We start from the raw sequence: 17,878 nt of genomic DNA, 5'->3' as shown, positions 1-17,878 counted from the left end.
ACGGGGTGGTAATTTGCAAGTACAAAGAGGTTGAGAATGGGTATTTTGAAAAGGGGGAGAGGGGGTTGCAGTGTTGAAAGGAAGCGGTTATTACCTGAGGAGAAAGAAACATTTGCAATATCAGCTAGCATGGGAACCAGGAAAGAAAGTTGGGTTATCAGCAGTTTGGTGGCGATGGAGTCAAGCTAGCATTGGGTGGGTCTCATGGACAAAATGAGCTCGGAAATGGCAGAGGTGAATGAGAGGAGGCAGGACAGAATGAGTGGAGGACACAGATTCAGGGTTTGGCCACAATGGGACCTTGGAGGAGGTTTGGCTTGGTTGGCAGAAAGTGGGGATGCAGCAGAGGCAGCTGAACGGACAATCTCAGTCTCAATGACAAAGAAGCTCATGCGCTTCTGGCACTTGTTAAAAGTGAAGGCAGAGAAGAATGATTTAAAGAGGTGATTGTTGGTGGAGAAAAGAGGCCAGGTGTCACTTTATACATACATTTGTAAAGCTGATTGTTCAGCCTGTGCTGTCGCTAGCTCTGTATCAGTAACTAAGCTGGCTTGCTCATATCAACAATTCACCTCATGACAGCTGGTGTGACATTAATTGAAGACATTTTTGCATGCTATTATTATTGTGATGAAACATAGGTATAATAGGCTTAATTAGGTAGAATTTAGATATAGTTAATATATTATACATTTTAGAATTAAAAATTGAATAAATGATCAGTTTTCAAGACTCACTGAAATTCCCCTTTAAGAAGGTAGAGTTAAAAATTTCAAGGTCTTCCAAGGTCCCTGTTACAATAGAATGTCAACCAGAAACACCTTTTAAGTTGGAAAATCCTTTTCAGATTTCTGTTGCCAGGGAATTGGAGGATAAACACACATTGAAACATCCTGTGTGACATCAGTAAGAGGTAGCTATAAACTTAATTAGTTGATGGTGTTAGTAAAAAGTGGACAAATTGACTCAAAAGAAGTGTTCAAGGTAGCATAAAAACACAATTATAGATAATAAAATGGAATGGTACTTACAAAAACAGATGCCAAGAAAGCCCAATTATAAACATTTTGACCAGATAAATGCTCACAGCTTCAAGAGCAGGGGAATTTCAACAAATTCTAGCTGCTAGCTGATGATTAGATTAGAGATACAGCACTGAAACAGGCCCTTCGGCCCACCGAGTCTGTGCCGAACATCAACCACCCATTTATACCAATCCTACACTAATCCCATATTCCTACCAAACATCCCCACCTGTCCCTATATTTCCCTACCACCTACCTATACTAGTGACAATTTATAATGGCCAATTTACCTATCAACCTGCAAGTCTTTTGGCTTGTGGGAGGAAACCGGAGCACCCGGAGAAAACCCACGCAGACACAGGGAGAACTTGCAAACTCCACACAGGCAGTACCCGGAATCGAACCCGGGTCCCTGGAGCTGTGAGGCTGCGGTGCTAACCACTGCGCCACTGTGCCGCCCTAATATATGATATTATCATATATGGATCTCACAAGCAGCAAAAACAAACACAGAAAGGTAACACCTATATTCTAAAAGGTCAGACGATAGTTCAGAAACAGTATAACCATGAAGGTTTTTGAAGCAAAAAACTAGAAGTATTGAATTCCTCATCAATGCATCTCAACCTATGGCTTACCCGGAAATTTAAGGTAAAAGTTTACTTTAAATTTTGAAGGATATTCTAAGATATTTTGCTGTATCAATATCAAGGTTGAACTTTTGGATTCCATTGTAGAAATAAGATTATATATTACATCTTTTAGTAATATTTGATATTGTGATATACTTATCCACTTAAAGTGTATTGCATGTTCAATTCTTCAATAAATATATAAACGTTAATAAATTGTCTTATGTAGTATTCTGTATACAACTACAAGAACCCCCTCTCTGTGTTTCTTTAAGTGGAGAGATATGTATTGAAGTGAGTTTCCCAGACCCCTTATGATATCTGGGATATTTATGACTTCACCATAACTATATAAAAATAGGCTATCAAAAAGATGGTAATATTCTCTGTTAGTTTTCTTTCTTTGAGGAAAGACTAGTTCAATATTTGGACCCAAATAAGTGTCTGTAAGAATTTGTCAGGTTTGAACTTAATTAAAGGAGCTTCATAAGGATGTATGCCTGATTTAGTTTCGTCCCTATAAGGGGTTAAAGTCATATCACTTCATCATAAGGTAGGAAACAGTATTAGTTATTTGTTTCTTGTGTTCTAGCTCATTAATCAGATGTGCTTAATTTCAACAAAATATTCAGGATATATGTTTAGATTAACTAACAGTCAGGTTTGCGGCTGCCTACAACCAATTTGGCCTAACCATCAGCCTCAAGAAAACGAACATCATGGGACAGGATGTCAGAAATACTCCATCCATCAATATTGGTGACCAAGCTCTGGAAGTGGTTCACCTACCTAGGCTCAACTATCACCAGTAACCTGTCTCTCGATGCAGAAATCAACAAGCGCATGGGAAAGGCTTCCACTGCTATGTCCAGACTGGCCAAGAGAGTGTGGGAAAATGGCGCACTGACATGGAATACAGAAGTCCGAGTGTATCAAGCCTGTGTCCTCAGTACCTTGCTCTACGGCAGCGAGGCCTGGACAACGTATGTCAGCCAAGAGCGACGTCTCAATTCATTCCATCTTCGCTGCCTCCGGAGAATCCTTGGCATCAGGTGGCAGGACCGTATCTCCAACACAGTAGTCCTTGAGGCAGCCAACATCCCCAGCTTATACACCCTACTGAGTCAGTGGCGCTTGAGTTGGCTTCGCCATGTGAGCCGCATGTAAGATGGCAGGATCCCCAAAGACACATTGTACAGCAAGCTCGCCACTGGTATCAGACCTACCGGCCGTCCATGTCTCCGCTTTAAAGACGTCTGCAAACGCGACATGAAGTCCTGTGACATTGATCACAAGTCGTGGGAGTCAGTTGCCAGCGATCTCCAGAGCTGGCGGGCAGCCATAAAGGTGGGGCTAAAGTGTGGCGAGTCGAAGAAACTTAGCCGTTGGCAAGAAAAAAGACAGAAGTGCAAGGGGAGAGCCAACTGTGTACCAGCCCCGCCAACCAATTTTTTCTGTAGCACCTGTGGAAGAGTCTGTCACTCTAGTATTGGCCTTTATAGCCACTCCAGGCACTGCTCCACACACCACTGACCACCTGCAGGAGCTTACCCATTATCTCCCGAGACAAGGAGGCCAAAGAAGAAGAAGAAGAAGAGAACTAACAGTCATTTTCAGAACTGAAATGCTTGATGTTGTACAATTAATTCCATAGAATTGGTCTAGAATGACGAAATTCACAATTAGGTACATACTCAAATCTAGGACAGGTTTTCTTATGGATCCAAAGTTTTACATCGATGATTTAATATATGTGAATAAATTATACAAACCTGGGTGAGCCAGGCATTTGTGGTCATTATCTGTTCTCTCTCATTCTGGAGAAAAATAAAAAACATCATACAATTATATCTTAATAAATTATTCTGAATCATATACATGAAGACATGTTCATGCACATCGGCAAATTGTTATGATTAATTCGAACTGAGAACATCAATAATCTTACTTAAACGAATTAACAAAATGTGATAATCTAAAGTGTTTCATCAGCAATAAAAACCCAGCTCGGCCTGGAGTTTCTGCTCGATTGCAGAGCTCTTTCCGGCACAATATGCCTAATGTCAGTGTAACCAGACCATAGATTGGGAATTTTAAGCTCAAGTTGCATTTGGCGCCAATTGAGTTTCTTTGATCATTTGCATTAGTTTGAAAAACATCCCACACTAGCAGCAGGCCCCGCCCACAAAACTTACCACACCCCCCAGAGTGAATTCATCATCACTGGGAGTTTCCACTAATTGCACTCATTTGCAGGCCTTTGAGGAAACTATGTAGCTAGAAAATAGTTTTGAATATTTTTTAAAGTCATTTTCAGCAATTTAAAACAAGTTATTCACAGGTGGTGGATTGACATTGTGATTTAAAATGCTGAATATTTTGTGATAAGCCCATTGCCAGCTGTCTTCATTAAACTGCACCAAGTTACCATTCTTAAATGTGTCAAGGAACAGTTTTTAAAGCAAAATATGTAGTTTTTTAAAACTACATTTTAAAACACTGCCTGATTGCACTGGTTCACAAAGATTTTGCATTTGGTGATATGCAAATCAGTTTGAGCAGGCACTTGAGGGGTGGGGAGAGGAGTGGGTGCGGAGGGGAATGCACTTTTCAAAACGGATGTAATTTTGGACAGAATTTGCGCCAGAATCACCAATTGCGCCCAAAGCAGAACTGATCCCTGGGCCTGAATTTTAATGGGACGCCGCGCTCTGCTGCACTGCCCTCCGCGGCACTGCCCTTTGAACTCGGCGGTACCTGCACTTGCCAGCTGTCGCCAAACCCCCGCGATATTAATCTTGGGGCTCATTTCCATAGATGCTGCGCGCCGCTCCCCCTCTCCCTCATATTACATGGGGTGAAGCGGAACATTCGGCACAGCGAGAGAGTTTTTGACAGTTGTGCAGCAGGTGCTGGGACCCTATTTTAAGCGCCCCAGAATCTGCTTCCTGACAGATGTCAAAGAAATACTTACCTGACTGTTGAAGAGTGGGGCTGCTGTCAATCTGGCAGCAAAGCAGAAAGTGCTGCAGAAACCCAGCAGGTCAGGCAACATCTGTGGAGAGAGAAGCAGGGTTAACTTGTCCAAGTTCACAGACCTGCAAGTTAACTCTGCTTCTCTCTTCACAGATGTTGCTTGACCTGCTGAGTGACCCCAGCACTTTCTGCTTTGCTGTCACATACTTACCCTGCTGTGTCCCAATGTCCTGTGAAGTTGTGATCCTCTTCTTGCACTCAAGTGTAACATTCCTTCTTGTAGGCGTGCCGCACCTGGGTGAACAATCTTAATTTTGCACATTCCATGAAGTGAGACTGAACTATACCATAAAAAGCAAATACACAACAGAAATAAAACCATAACTGAATAATTACCTACTATGAGTATCTAATCATCTGACTGTGAAAAGCCGCAGTCTAATATGCATTTAGAATCTGCATTCATTTCTCTGCTAACTGTTACGTGAAAATAAATGTAACTGCAATTATACCATCTTTGTTAGAAAAAACAGGGAAAATGTTGATATTCTCGCTGCATTGCCAACATTGGCACCACATGACCACATAAAGATTGAACATGCTGCATAGATTGACCCACAAGACATATAAGCTTCACACGCCTACTGTCTGTGGTACTCTCCACACATACAGGGTGACTGGAGTGCCATTGCTCCTTCAATGACAGAGGCAGTCAATGGCACAGAGCTGCCGACCATTACGGAGGGCGGAATCGCAGTGGCTCCCTTCGATAATGCAGAGTGAGAACCCTGAATATTCCCCCTCTATCCTTCCTTTAAGAATGCAGAGTGACGGCCGCCCCGTTTGGCAAAAAATCCGGAAGTGTCAGTGGAGAGGCAGTGGGCTGCATAATCAGCAACGGTAAGTACTCTTTACCATATGCTAATTGTGGTGCTGCCGCCATGCAGCGGGAGTCCGCACCAAGGTCCCGCTCCCACCAGTAATATGTGGCAGGCCCTTCTCAACCTCACGGGTCGTGGTGAGCCTCTCCCTGCAGGATTTTACCGGCCCCTGCACTGCGACCCATGGCATCAAGGGGCCAGAAAAATTCAGCCCCTAGTCTTTATCATTCTGGAAGATATAATTTCTCTCCCTCTCAACGCACCTTCTCCATTTGATTTACACACAGAGCACAGGAGAGGAATTGCAAAATCTATCACAAAATGACAATTTATTATGGAATAGTTATGGAATATCTTATATGGCCAATATCTCACATGGGCTGCTTTGTGAGATTAGGCATTACTTCATGGCCATGTATCTCAGTGATGGAGTAGGATTCATCCACATTACAAGTAGGGAGCCATGAAACACGATGAGAGGACACTGGGCTGTAGTAGTTAGTGAGGTAGGGAAGGAAGTGTGCTGTTGAATATGATATCCAACTGAGATAGAGATGAGGCTTCAAAGACAGAGCGAAGGAGGCAATTTCACAGGCATAAAGCCGGGGTGGGGGGGTGGGGAGATAAAATTTGTATCATGGTGATATGAAGTTATGAAAATACAAGCCATGCAGAGACGGTGATCATTCTTAGAGCCAGGGATCGAGGGAAGTCATTTTAACCCTGGGTGGCTTAAAGTAAAAAAAAGTGGACAACCCGACCCCAACCTGCCCACTTGCAGTTTTAACAGAAACGGGTCAGAGGGCGACTGTTTTGTACTCAGGAGGCTGTGTCCCACCATTTTAATATCACTTTTATTTTTGACACCAGTAAGCTGGCCTTCCTGGGCTTTGGGAAACTCAACGGATGAAGGCAGACATGAGGGGCTGGATTTTACCCTAGGTGGATGGGAAAAAGTCGGAGGCGAACCCGCTTCCGCCTAGCCCGGGGATCCGTCCCGTATTTTATGGGTCCCCAGGCTTTAATTGTCCGGAGACGGGACATCCACCCACTTGAGCGAGGAGGTCCCGCCTCAGTGAGCTGCTGGCCAATCAGCGGGCCGGCAGCTCTTAGTCCCAGCAGCGCCACCGGGAAAGGTGGCCACTGCTGGGACTGCAGCCAGCCAATGCCATGGATCGATGAGGGAAGGTAAGTAGAGGCATGCCTCACCAGGGGGTTCGGTCCTTCCCTGGTGAGGCTGGAGTGGTCCCTTGGGGGGAGGGAGGTGTCTTGGGTCCCAGGGGTGGGTTGGGCGGCGTGGGTGGCACTCAATGTGCCCGACTGCCATGCCCCCGTCATGGCACGGAAAGGCCGGCAGCTATTGCTGGGCAGCCTTTCACGTCCCCAGCACACCCGCTTGCCATGGGTAAAATACCCGTGGAGGTGGGCAAGGGCTCTTAAGTGGCCGGTAAGTGGCTACTTAAGGATCTTGATTGGCCTCAGGCGAGCAGGTCATTTCCCACACCCCACCCCCCCCGGAGGTGGAATTGGGGCAGGTAGGCCTCCCGGAGTCTGGCGCTCAATTTTACATTGCCCCCTTGCCGCCATCCGAACCGCTGGGACAGCGTAAAATTCCGGCCGAGGTATCAGATGGAACAACTAAGTGACTTTCCAGCACTGCTTGTGGGTCAAGAGGAGAAAGCATGTTTCCGACTGACTCAACCAGCAAACTACACCAGTGTAGCAACATCCTCATAAATCTCCTCTGTACCCTCTCTAATGCAATCACATGCTTCCTGTAATGTGGTGACCAGAACTATACATAGTATATTATCTGTGGTTGAACTCATGTTTTATACAGTTCTCGTATAACCTCCCTGCTCTTACACTCTAGGCTTTGGCCAATAAAGGCAAGCATCCCACAAGCCTTCTTAACCACCTTTTCTATTTGTCCTGCTACCTTCAGGGGTCTGTGGACATGCACTCCAAGGTCCCTCTGTTCCTCTATACTACTCAGAATCCTACTATTTGTTGTGTATTCTCTTGCCTTGTTTGTTCTTCCTAAATGCATTACTTCACACTTCTCGATATCCAATTCCATTTGTCATTTTGCTGTCCACCTGAACATTGATACCTCCCTGTAGTCTACAGCTTCCTTCTTCAGTCTCAGCCAGAAACTGATTCTTGTACCGTCTGCAAACTTCTTAATCATGCCTCCTGAATTTAAGTCTAAGTCATTGATATATACCACAAACAGCAATGGACCCAGTACTGAGCCCTGTGGAACTGCATGGCAAATAGCCTTCAAGTCAAAAAAATACCCGCCAACCATTACCCTTTGCTTCCTGTCACTGAGCTAATTTTGGATCTTACTTGGCACTTTCCCTTGGATCCCATGAGCTTTAAATTTTCTAGCCAGTCTACCATGTGGGACCTTGTCAAAAGCCTTGCTAAAATCCATGTAGACCACATCAAATGTCCTACCCTCACCAACGCTCCTTGTACCACCTCAAAAAATTCAATCAAGTTAGTCAGATACGACCTGCCTTCAACAAATCCACACTGCCTGTCCTTGATTAATCAGTGTCTTTCTAAATGATGATTTATACTATCCCTCAGAATTTTTCCAATAATTTGCCCACTACTGAGGTTAGGTTGACTGGCTTGTACGTACCAGGGCTATCCATTCCTCCTTTTTTAAACAATGGTATAATGTTAGCAGCCCTCCAGTTTTTCAGTACAATGGCTGTGGCCAGAGATGATTGAAAAATGATGGTCAGAGCTTTTGCTATTTCTTCCCTTAGCAGCCGGGGATACATTTCATCTGGGCCTGGTGATATATCCACTTTCAAGGATGCTAAACATCTTAATATTTCCTCCCTTACTATGTTTATCCCATCCAATATTTCACACTCCTTCTCTGTAACTACAATATCTGCTTTGTCCCTCCCTTTTATGAAAACGGCTGTAAAATACTCATTACGAAAAATGCTCGCGTCTTCCGCCTCCCTACACAAGTTACTTTTTTGGTTTTCTTTCACTAGTTATCCTCTTACTCCTGATGTATTTATAAAACATCTTTGGGTTTTCCTTGATTTTACATGCCAATATTTTTTTATGACCTCTCGTTGCTTTCTAATTTCCTTCTTAATTTTGCCACTGCAATTTCTATACTCCTCTTGGCTCTCTGTCGTATTGAGCTTTTGGCATCTGACATAAGCTTCCCTTTTTTGGTCTTATCCTACTCTGTGTGCTATTTGGCATCTGGAAGGGGTGGTGTGAGATCTAGATTTGTTAGTCCCACCCATTTTCTTTGTGGGAACGTATTTGTTCTGAAACTTCTTTCACTCCACCTTGAATGCCTCCGCTGCTCTAACACTGAGTTACCTTCAAGTAGCTGTTTCCAGTCCACTTTTGCCAAATGACATCTCTTCACTCAAAGGGTTGTGAATCTTTGGAATTGTCTACCCCAGAGGGTTCAGGATGCTCCATCATTGAATTCCAGTTAAGGCCGGAATAGATAGATTTTTGGTCTTGCAGGGAATCAAGGGATATGGGTAGCTGGCAGGAAAGTGGAATTGAAGCCCAAGATCAGCCATGATCGTATTGAATGGCGGAGCAGGCTCGATGGGCCATATGATCTACTTCTGCTCCTATTTCTTGTGTTCTTGTGTTCCTGCGTGTCGTAAAATTGGCCCTTCTCCAATTGGGAACTTTTACTCTTGGTCTATCTTTATCCTATTCCTTAACTGCTCTAAATCAAATTGCATAATGATCACTATTAAAATTCTCTCCCACTAATACCCCTTCCAACTGCCCAGTTTCATTCCCTAAAACTAAGTCCAGAACTGCCCCTTCTATTGTTGGGTTTGCTACATATTTTTTATTTATTTATTTTATTTAGAGATACAGCACTGAAACAGGCCCTTCGGCCCACCGAGTCTGTGCTGACCAACAACCACCCATTTATACTAACCCTACAGTAATCCCATATTCCCTATCACCTACCTACACTAGGGGCAATTTACAATGGCCAATTTACCTATCACCTGCAAGTTTTTGGATGTGGGAGGAAACTGGAGCACCCGGCGAAAACCCACGCAGACACAGGGAGAACTTGCAATCTCCGCACAGGCAGTACCCAGAATCGAACCCGGGTCCCTGGAGCTGTGAGGCTGCGGTGCTAACCACTACGCCACTGTGCCGCCCAATTGCCTAAAATAGTTCTCCTGAATGCAGTTTAAGAATTCTGTGCCCTCTATAACCTTTACACTGAAATTATCCCACTTAATCTTTCAATTAGATCACCTCTCATTCTTCTAAACTCCAGAAAATACAGAGGCCCATTCTACTCAATCTCTCCTCAAAGGTCAACCCTGTCAATCAATCTAGTGAACCTTCATTGCAGCCATTCTTAGGCAAGTATATTCTTCCTTAGGTAAGGAGACCAAAACTGTACACTGTACTCCAGGTGTGGTCTTGACAAAGCACTATGTTATTGCAGCAAGATTTCCTTACTTTTATACTTCACACCCCTTGCAATAAAGGCTCAGATACCATTTTCTCTGTTGCACTCTGTGGATTTGGCACATGTGTATGCATTGACCTCATATATATTGAACATTGCATCAATCTTCTTGATCAGTATTACATTTAGCAATGAATTCTTACAAAGTTTATTGTTGATTTAAACATCTCAGTAGGAGTGTTTCAACTAAAGCATCATGTACTCACCACACTTATTAGCTGCGAGAGGGATACTTTTATTGCGATGGTCACTACCTCACTGCTGTTCTTTGCAGGTCTGATGAGTTTATTGTACCGATCTGCATGTAAAAGGTAGTTAGATAGTCGCTCTTCTGCATTTGGAGGTAGGGCACCTATAAAAATAAGAAAAAGTTAACTTTATATTAAATTTTAACAATATTTTTTATTTATTTTCATTTTTAATGTCAATTATAGTGCAGGATTTCAATATTAGGGATTAGAATATAATTCCAGTTTCGGTATTTTCATTCCTAATTCAGCAGGGTAACCACAGCGTTAAGGTTTCTGAGATTTCCCAAACAATTTCCTCTGACTCCCAGCAACGTTCAATGCGACCCTCAAAGCACCAGTGAGAACATCCTATTTCTCACACCAATCATCTTTATGGCCACTCTGTGTGAGACTGCCAGTTTGCTATAGGACTGTGCACACTGGTAACCAGGTTAAAGGTACTCAAGTTTACTTCAAGTAAAATCTTCACAGTCAGCAGAGATCACAAACCATTATCCTTTCAGATTCTACAGGTAATGGTAAATGTATTGACTCACTGTGCTAACCATTCTCTCACCGATGTTACATTCAGGAAGAAAAAATCCAAAGGTTTTTGCTTTGAGTAGGGATAAGCAGAAGGCAGATAATCTTGTGGTAAATTCACTTTACTTCCATCATAACTGTGCAGAACTTTTGTTTTGGGGCTCCTGATTAGTTTGGAGTAGATTTTTGCATGCAGGCTGAATTACCATTAATTTAAGGAATGGCCATAGATGCAGAGGCTGTGTATCTCAGCTCGTAGCGCACTCCCCTCAGAATTTGAATGTTGTGGGCTTGAGGAGTCTTCGTGTATAATCCAGCCAAGTACTGAAATGTACTGCTGTAGAAGTGTATTAATAAAGTTCATTTGTATAGAATTTCCAAGGCTGTTTGCCTATTCCGGTGGTTCAACTGGGTGCAAAGGATCTCAATGCACTAGTCCTGGTTGCATTTGAAAAGCTAACAGCTTTATAAGGATAGGAAAGGAAATGGGCCAACACCATCCATGACTTATGGCACAACTGAATGTATAGTAATTGTGGGTATTTAAAATAGACAACTTAAATCTTGGGAACAACAGTCAAATGTGAATGAACACCACACGCTAATGATGTAAACTTTTCCAGCAAGGCAATGCATAGAGGCACAGGGCATTACTGCATTGCACAGTGAATCATCCAATAATACTTCAATGACCATCTCATTGTCTGCAGTTTTTGAGAACATATTCAACATTTCATTATAAGCAGTTGACTAACTGATATGCACACAATTATAGGCTGAATGTTACTGGCCCCTCGACGCTGCGGGTTGCGGCGCAGGGGGCGGTAAAATGCTATGGGTAGAGGCCCGCCTCTCCCCGTGATGTTGAGAAGGGCCCACCGCATATTACCGGCGGCGGCGGGACCACAGTCCAGCCACCCGGCCACACAGCAGCGGCACCACAATGAACATATGATATAGAGTACTTACCTTTGCTGATTATATAGCTCACCGCCTCTTCACTGACACTGCCGGATTTTTCACTGAACGGCAGCTGTCACGTGCCATCCCGTTCACGATTTGAAAAGCCGGCGGGTTCTCAGAGGCACAGGTTGTTGCCAGCGAAGGCAAGTTCTGTTATTCAGGGGTCTCACTCTGCATTCTTAAAGGTCTGGGATTACTGGAGGGAAAACTGTGCTGGCATGAAGTGAGATACCATGTACCATCCCTCCATTAACGGTGTACACTCTGTGTGTGGGGAGGATGCCAGAAAGGGCAGGAGCATTAAAGTTTTATGGATGGTGGGGGCAATCGATTCAGCTGGTAGGATCTTGATGTGGTCATGCTGTGCCACTCTGAGTGTTGGCCAAGATGGGCAATGCCATGGCACGTCACATAGTTGATCCAGGAAAGCAGCTGATGTGCCCATCAAATCCAATCCCTGTCCTGTTAGGAATCTTCAAATACATGCAGGATTCAACTTTATTTATCACATGGAAATAGGTATGGCTCATCCTACATTGTGTGCTCCTCTGCATGTGAGGATCTGTATGCGCCAGAGGCAATACCAACAGGCAGCTACGATCCACGTAGAGACCCTCGGTCGTGAGCAACAGCCCCCAAGGGGAGCTTGCCATTACGGTGGCCGTGCATCTACAGGCCCCACATGACAAGCCATCAGATGTCAGAGGAGATTGTGCATATCGAGAGGGTAGTGACACATCTATGTGCCCTGTTCAAGGATGACCTGCAGCCCATGGGCTCCGGTGGACATCCCATGCCTTTGTTCCTCATAGAGGCAGTGGTTCTCAAGCCTGACGTCTCTGCAGCCTTTTAGTGGCTCACCAGAGACCTTTGTGGGGTCACACAATCAGCAGTGAACCACTGCTTCAGAGAGGTCACCAATGCTTTGCACCGCAGGGCCAGTGAGTATGTCCGCTTCAGGACGGACTCTCACAGCCAGGCCCAGAGGGCCATTGATTCTGGCACCATTGCCGGAGAATCATAGGTTGTAACGTTCATAGACTGCACTCATGTGGCCATCAGGCCTACTGCCAGGCTACCACCTGCAGACATCACCATTAAAGGAGCCCGCTCAATCTAGGTGAAGCTGATATGTGAACACTGCAGATGCTTGAAGCGAATCTGTGACCACTTCTCAGGCAGTTCCCATGACACTTGGGTCTTGCGCCAGTCCCGGCTGCCACCGCTGTTCATTGAACTGGCTCAGATGGAGGGGTGGCTTCTTGGAGATAAGGGCTATCCTTTGCAGACATGGCTCCCGGCACCAGTGAGAAACACCACCGCTGCTGCAGAGGATACAATGCCAGCCACTGAGTTACATGAGCCACCCCATTGAGCAGGAGATAGGCATGCTGAAAGAGCACCTCCAATGCCTGGATGGATAGGGTGATGCTCTGCACCAAGGGCCGAAAAGGTGAGCTCCTTTCTTTGCTACTCTGCACACCTACGCACCCAATCGGGGCCAGTCCTGGCATGATGAGGAGAGACGTCAACAGGATTCCTCCACAGACTATGAGGACACTGAGGACCTACAACATGAAAGACGCATGAGAGGGCTGACGGCACCTAGGCTCTGCATGCAGGGCTAGCTGTGAGGTGGGATGTACAGAAGTGGCTTATCAGACAAAGGCTGTCTGCACCATCGCAACCGCCATGAGCTTTGCAAGCCAAACATCACCCTCGCTCACCTGCTGTGCACCAGTCCACATCTGCAGCATCCCTGTGTAAACCATTAGAGGCAGCAGCTGACTGAGCCAATGTCCATGTCACTGCATCTGTGGAGATGCTCATGAGTAATGGTGGCATGGCAATGATGTTATTGCATAAGTTGACTCTCCTGAAAGGCCAACGGTGCAAAGGGATGTGACATTGGTGCTACATCATTCAAACAGAGAAAAGGACACACATGTTGGTGAGGAACATTTACTGAAAGACGTATTTACATTGCTGTGACACCCGTGCATTCCCATTTGTGTCAGTGTGTTCTCTGTAAACCTCTGTAATACTTTTTATGGTCTATTTAAGTCTCACATCCTGGAATGTGCAAATTTAAGATTATTCACCCAGGTGTGGCACGCCAACAAGAAGGAATGTTACATTTGAGTGGGAGAAGAGGATCGCAACTTCACAGGACACTGGGACACAGCAGGGTAAGTATGTGTCGGCAAAGCGGAAAGTGCTGGGGTCACTCAGCAGGTCAGGAAGCATCTGTGGAGAAAGAAGCAGAGTTAACTTCTCCAAGTTCACAGACCTGAAAGTTAACTCTGCTTCTCTCTCCACAGATGCTCCCTGACCTGCTGGATTTTTGCAGCACTTTCTGCTTTGCTGCCAGATTGACAGCAGCCCCACTCTTCAGCAGTCGGGTAAGTATTCTTTGACAGCTGTGCAGCAGGTGCTGGGGCGCTTAAAATAGGGCCCCAGCACCTGCTACCCAGCTGTCAAAACTCTTGCTGCGCTGAATGTCCCACCTCTCCCCACATAATATGGGGAGGGGGGGTGGGCGTCGCACGGCCTCTGTATTAATATGGCGGGGGCTCAGTGGCAGCCGGCGAATGCAAGTGCCACGCTGAGTTTAAAGGGCGCCACTGCAAAGCGCAGTGCCCCAATAAAATTCAGCCCTATAAATACACAGGAAATGCATGTGCATCAGCTGTATAATTGGTTGCCTGCAGCAATGTATAGAACATGGTCCCTAGAAATTCTGACAATGTTATGATTGCTAAATTCTGACAGTTATTTATAAATTTATTATCCTCTGCCAACTAATAAAGAAATTTATTTGTTGACAACAAAAACAGATTGGGATTAAAGCTTTCCAGAAACTTATACTCAGAACATGTCTAACCATACACAAAGAGGCTTCAGACTCATTAAACTGCACCTGTAAGCTACACCATTATATGGACAGGAAAACAGCTCAGATTAGAAATAGAAGTAAGGGTCACCCAAAGAAGATGATTCAAATAACTAAGTTTTTTTTGCATATAAACACTTTCGGAAAACATTATCCTGTGTGTCAGCTGTGACTTAGTTGTTACCCCTCTTGCCTCTGTACTGGAATATTGTGGGTTCAAGACCTACTTCAGGATTTAAGTGCCACAATCTACGCTCTTGCTCTGGTGCAATACTGAGGGAGTGTTACACTGTTGGAGGTGCTGCCTTTCAGGTGAGTGTTAAACTGAGGCCACATTTGCTCTCTCAGGGGGACATAAAAGATCCTATGGCATTGTTTTGAAGAAGACCAGGGAAATTATCCCTGGTATCAACAGCACGCAAACAGCTTATCTGGTTATTATCACACTGCTGTTCATGCAGGTGTTACGAATGAGGTGGGAGGCGTGCACTGTTAATTCAGTTCCACTTCTCCACAGGCCACAGCATATCAATAAATTTTCCCACTTAAATACTCTATTTGTCCCCAGAATAAAGCACACCAACCAGGCTTCTTTAATCAACAACAAAATTAACCGTTTATTATAAAACCGTGTCTTAACGAATAATGAAGTAAATCTATATACGAATTGAGATATTAAAGCTCGAGGGGGTCATGTGGCCTACTCCTGCTTCTTAGGTTCTTATGCTCTTGTGGGCAATGAGTGCATCACTAAAGACTCATATTTAACACTCACTCCTTGTGGGTGTTGCGACAAGATGTGCAGCAAAGAAGTTTGAATTTTTTTGATTCTGAATGGCACCCCTCCCCCACCACTCCTGTAAAAGCCCAGGTGTAAACTGCACAGATGCAGGTCGCAAAGTGCGACAATGCAGTGTCCCAGTTCTGCAGGACCTCAGAATAAAGGATTAGAAAAGTTAATTTGCACCAAAAGAGGTGACAGAGCATGTGTGGGCATATTTTGCCTTCATAAAAGACTTAAATCAATGTAAATGTTCATCTGAAGTGTAATGAACGCATCATGGCTGGCCCTTGGACAACAGGCATAAACAGGTAGGATGACATTTCTGTACTCTGTACTCACCTGCAGTTTATAAAGTGGCACCCTTTCTTTTTCAGCCTTGATGGGAGAAATTACTAGTCTAAGACTAGTAGGTTAAACTTAAACAAGGGCAATTATGAGGGCATGAAAGCAGAGCTAGCAAAAGTGAATTGGCAAAGTAGGTTAAGGGATAGGTCAATAGAGATGCAGCGGCAGACATTTAAGGGCATATTTCAGAATACACCTAATAAATACATTCCAATGATAAAGAAAAAAAATCAAGGGGTGGATCCACCATCCGTGGTTAACTAAAAAAGTTAAGGATAGTATCACACTTAAAGAGAAAGCATATAATTGTACAAAGATGGGTGGCAGGTCAGAAGATAGGACAGAATATAAAAAGCAGCAAAGAACGACCAAAAGATTAATAAGGAGGGAAAAAATTAGAGTGCAAGAGAAAGCTGGTGAGAAATATAAAGACAGATAGTAAGAGTTTCTATAGATACTTCAAAAACAAAAGAGCTAACAAAGTGAGCGTTGGTCCTATAGAAAGTGAGTCTGGGAATTAATAAGGGAAAATAAGGGGATGGTAGATGAATTGAACAGCTACTTTGCATCGGTCTTCACCACAGAGGATACAAGTAAATCTGTAAATCAGGAAATGGAAGGGAGGAAGGAACTCAAGTAAATTGCAATCACCAGGGAAGTGGTCCTGAGCAAATTATTGGAGCTGCAGGCTGATAAGTCCCTGGGTCCTGATGGACTTCATCCTAGAGTCTTAAAAGAAGCAGCTAGTGAGATAGTTGATGCATTGGTTTTGATTTTCCAAAATTCCCTAGATTCGGGGAAGGTTCCATTAGGTTGGAAAATAGCCAATGTAACTCCTTTATTCAAAAAGGGAGGGAGACAGAGAGCAGGAAACTACAGACTTGTTGACCCAACATCTGGCAGAGGGGAAATGTTAGAAGATATTATTAAGGACCTTATAACAGGGCACTTGGAAAAATTCAAGGTAATCAGGCAGAGTCAACATGGTTTTGTGAAAGGGAAATCATGTTTAACCAACTTATTGGAGTTCTTTGAAGAACTAACATGTGCTGTGGAAAAGGGGAACCAATGGATGTACTGGATTTCCAGAGGCATTTGATAAGGTGCCACATCAAAGGTTATTTCAGCAAATAAAAGCTCGTGGTGCAGCGGGTAACATTTTGGTATGGATAGAAGATTGGCTAACAGGAAATAGAGAGTAGGTATAAATGGATAATTTTCTGGCTGGCAAGATGTAACGAGTGGTGTGCCACAGGAATCAGTGCTGGGCCCTCAAAATTTTACAATTTATATAAATGACTTGGATGAAGGTATGGTTGCTAAATTTGCTGATGACACCAAAATAGGTAGGAAAGTAACTTGTGAAGAGGACATAAGGAAGCTACAAAGGAATATAGATAGGTTAAGTGAATGGGCAAAGATCTGGCAAATGGAGAATAAAGTGGGAAAATGGGAAATTGTCCATTTTGGCAGGAAGAATAAAAAAGAAGCATATTATCTAAATGGTGAGAGATTGCAGAGCTCTGAGATGCAGCAGGATCTGGGTGTCCTTGTGCATGAATCGCAAAAGGTTAGTATGCAGGTTCAGCAAATAATTAGGAAAGCTAATGGAATGCTACCATTTATTGAGAGGGGAATCAAATACAAAAATAGGGAGGTTAAGCTTCAGCTAGATAGGGCAATGGTGAGACCACATCTAGAGTACTGTGTACAGTATTGGTCAGCTTTTTTAAGGAAGGATGTAAATGCGTTGGAAGAAGTTCAGAGAAGGTTTACTAGACTAATACCTGGAATGGGCGAGTTGTCTTATGAGGAAAGGTTGGGCAGACTAGGCTGGCATTTGCTGGAGTTTGGAAGAGGAAGAGGCGACTTGACTGACGGGTCTTGACAGTTTGGATATGGAAGGGATGTTTCCTCTTGTGACAGAAATTTAGAACTAGGGGTCACTGTTTAAAAATATGGAGTTACCGACTTAAGACAGAGATGAAGAGAAATGTTTTCTCTCAGAGGGTCATGAGTCTTTGGAACTCTCTTCCTCAAAAGGCGGTGGAAGCAGAGACTTTGGATATTTTTACAGAAGAGGTAGATAGATTCTTGAT

General features: G+C 44.0%; 1 protein-coding gene across 1 annotated transcript in view; it reads right to left on the bottom strand.

Annotated features, from left to right (window-relative positions):
* Positions 1-17,878, bottom strand: part of LOC137368856 (neuronal acetylcholine receptor subunit beta-4-like) — a 65,439-nt gene that overhangs the window by 46,754 nt on the left and 807 nt on the right. Inside the window, exons 2-5 of the mRNA XM_068029062.1 lie at positions 15,774-15,837; positions 13,229-13,325; positions 10,228-10,352; positions 3,430-3,474 (exon numbers count right to left, since the gene is read on the bottom strand). Of these exons, the coding sequence (XP_067885163.1) occupies positions 3,430-3,474; positions 10,228-10,352; positions 13,229-13,325; positions 15,774-15,837 (331 nt within the window). The remainder of the gene's footprint in view (positions 1-3,429; positions 3,475-10,227; positions 10,353-13,228; positions 13,326-15,773; positions 15,838-17,878) is intronic.

The sequence above is a fragment of the Heterodontus francisci genome, chromosome 4 (assembly GCF_036365525.1).
Source record: "Heterodontus francisci isolate sHetFra1 chromosome 4, sHetFra1.hap1, whole genome shotgun sequence".
In the NCBI taxonomy this organism is placed as follows: Eukaryota; Metazoa; Chordata; class Chondrichthyes; order Heterodontiformes; family Heterodontidae; genus Heterodontus; species Heterodontus francisci.
This window is presented reverse-complemented; position numbering and strand designations above follow the sequence as displayed.